The 1535-nt window shown below is 36.3% G+C and overlaps 1 protein-coding gene across 1 annotated transcript in view; it reads left to right on the plus strand.

Moving 5' to 3' along the window:
* The window catches only part of LOC106868991 (uncharacterized), a 21251-nt gene that overhangs the window by 5593 nt on the left and 14123 nt on the right, over nt 1-1535 (plus strand). The window contains exon 2 of the mRNA XM_014914476.2: nt 1009-1183. Coding sequence (XP_014769962.2) covers nt 1009-1183 — 175 coding nt within the window. The remainder of the gene's footprint in view (nt 1-1008; nt 1184-1535) is intronic.

The raw sequence follows: 1535 nt of genomic DNA on the forward strand, positions 1-1535 counted from the left end.
TGCTATTTTCTGTATGTTGTATATATTTGTAAGTCCTGGTGTTTTTGTTATGTATTTGTCTGAATATATTTTTTATCATACCTAAGGCGCCTACTATGATAGGAATTGTTTCTGTTTTTAGATTCCACATTCGAGTTACCTCTATTTCCAGGTCTTTGTATTTTGAAAGTTTCTCCATTTCTTTTAGAGAAACATTGTCTTCTGTTGGTATTGATACATCAATTAGAAAGCATTTTTTTCTTCATGATCTCTGACAACTATATCTGGCCTATTGGCCTTAATTTCCCTATCTTATTATTATTATTATTGAGTGAGAGAGCAGTGCATGCCATCAAAGTGACACTGGGGTAAAATATACGAAGCTCATTATACCCATCATGACTACCCATCTGATAAGGGTACACCAGGCGCATGCATCACAACCATATGTGCGTGACATGGTGATCTCATATCAAGATAAACAGCGCATGACCTCGCAGGTGGGGCCCAGTTAGAATTTTCTTCAGGTCGAGTAGCCCATCCCGCTCAAAAGGTCCCTGAATAAGGTTTGTGTAAGGATGTTGAATGAAACACCCGTGTTTTCAAAGGTGATTTATCCAAACCCCAAGGAATTCCTCTCAACACATGGCTATGATGCTCCCCCACTATTTCTGCTTGTGATCAGAGATGCACATATCGTCAGCCACCAAGGGACATGCTCAACTGGTTAAGGTCAAACAACTGACAAGCAAATCTGTGGTATTGAGCAGAATATTTGCTGTAGCCCATCTTTTATACCAAGACAGAACAATGTACATGATAACACTTCCAATCAATTAAGATCAGAAACCATGAGAGCCACTGCCTGGTACTGTATCCAGGCATTTATTATCATTTATTATTATTATTATTATTATTATTATTATTATTATTATTATTATTATTATTATTATTATTATTATTATTATCACAGTGTAAAGTTAACACAACAGTTATTTCTGTTGGTTTCTCATTTTTCTTTTCGATTAGGCGTGGATGTCAAATGCCAAGTGCAGGAGAACATGTTGTACATCTTCTGGAATATGAATACAACTTGGTATTCATCTTCAATATTCTGCAAAAAATACCAAAGCCATCTGCCTTACCTCAAAGACATGCAATCAGTGAAAGCAACTGAAAAAGCAATCCACCAAATAATACCACGGTGAGAACTTGTATGTATATATATATATATATATATATATATATATAAACATGATTAAGGGATCAGCAACAGTTGCTTCACCACATACCGAAGTTCAGAAATAGCAGCTAAAGTGCTGAAACTCCAACGGATAGCATTACTTGTAACTCACAAAGGCAAAACAAGAAGAAAAAATAACGAAACTAACCAGTCGAAGTTAATCATAGACGCGTTTCTGACTTAGTTGAGAAAAACTCTTCATTTCCTCATCAGTATGATATTCCAGTTGCAAATTCGACGATGCTAGCAATTGTGCATGCATGACCGAGCGACATCATGCATCAGCACAATTTGAAACCATCTCCGAACCTAC

Source organism: Octopus bimaculoides, chromosome 27, assembly GCF_001194135.2.
Source record: "Octopus bimaculoides isolate UCB-OBI-ISO-001 chromosome 27, ASM119413v2, whole genome shotgun sequence".
In the NCBI taxonomy this organism is placed as follows: Eukaryota; Metazoa; Mollusca; class Cephalopoda; order Octopoda; family Octopodidae; genus Octopus; species Octopus bimaculoides.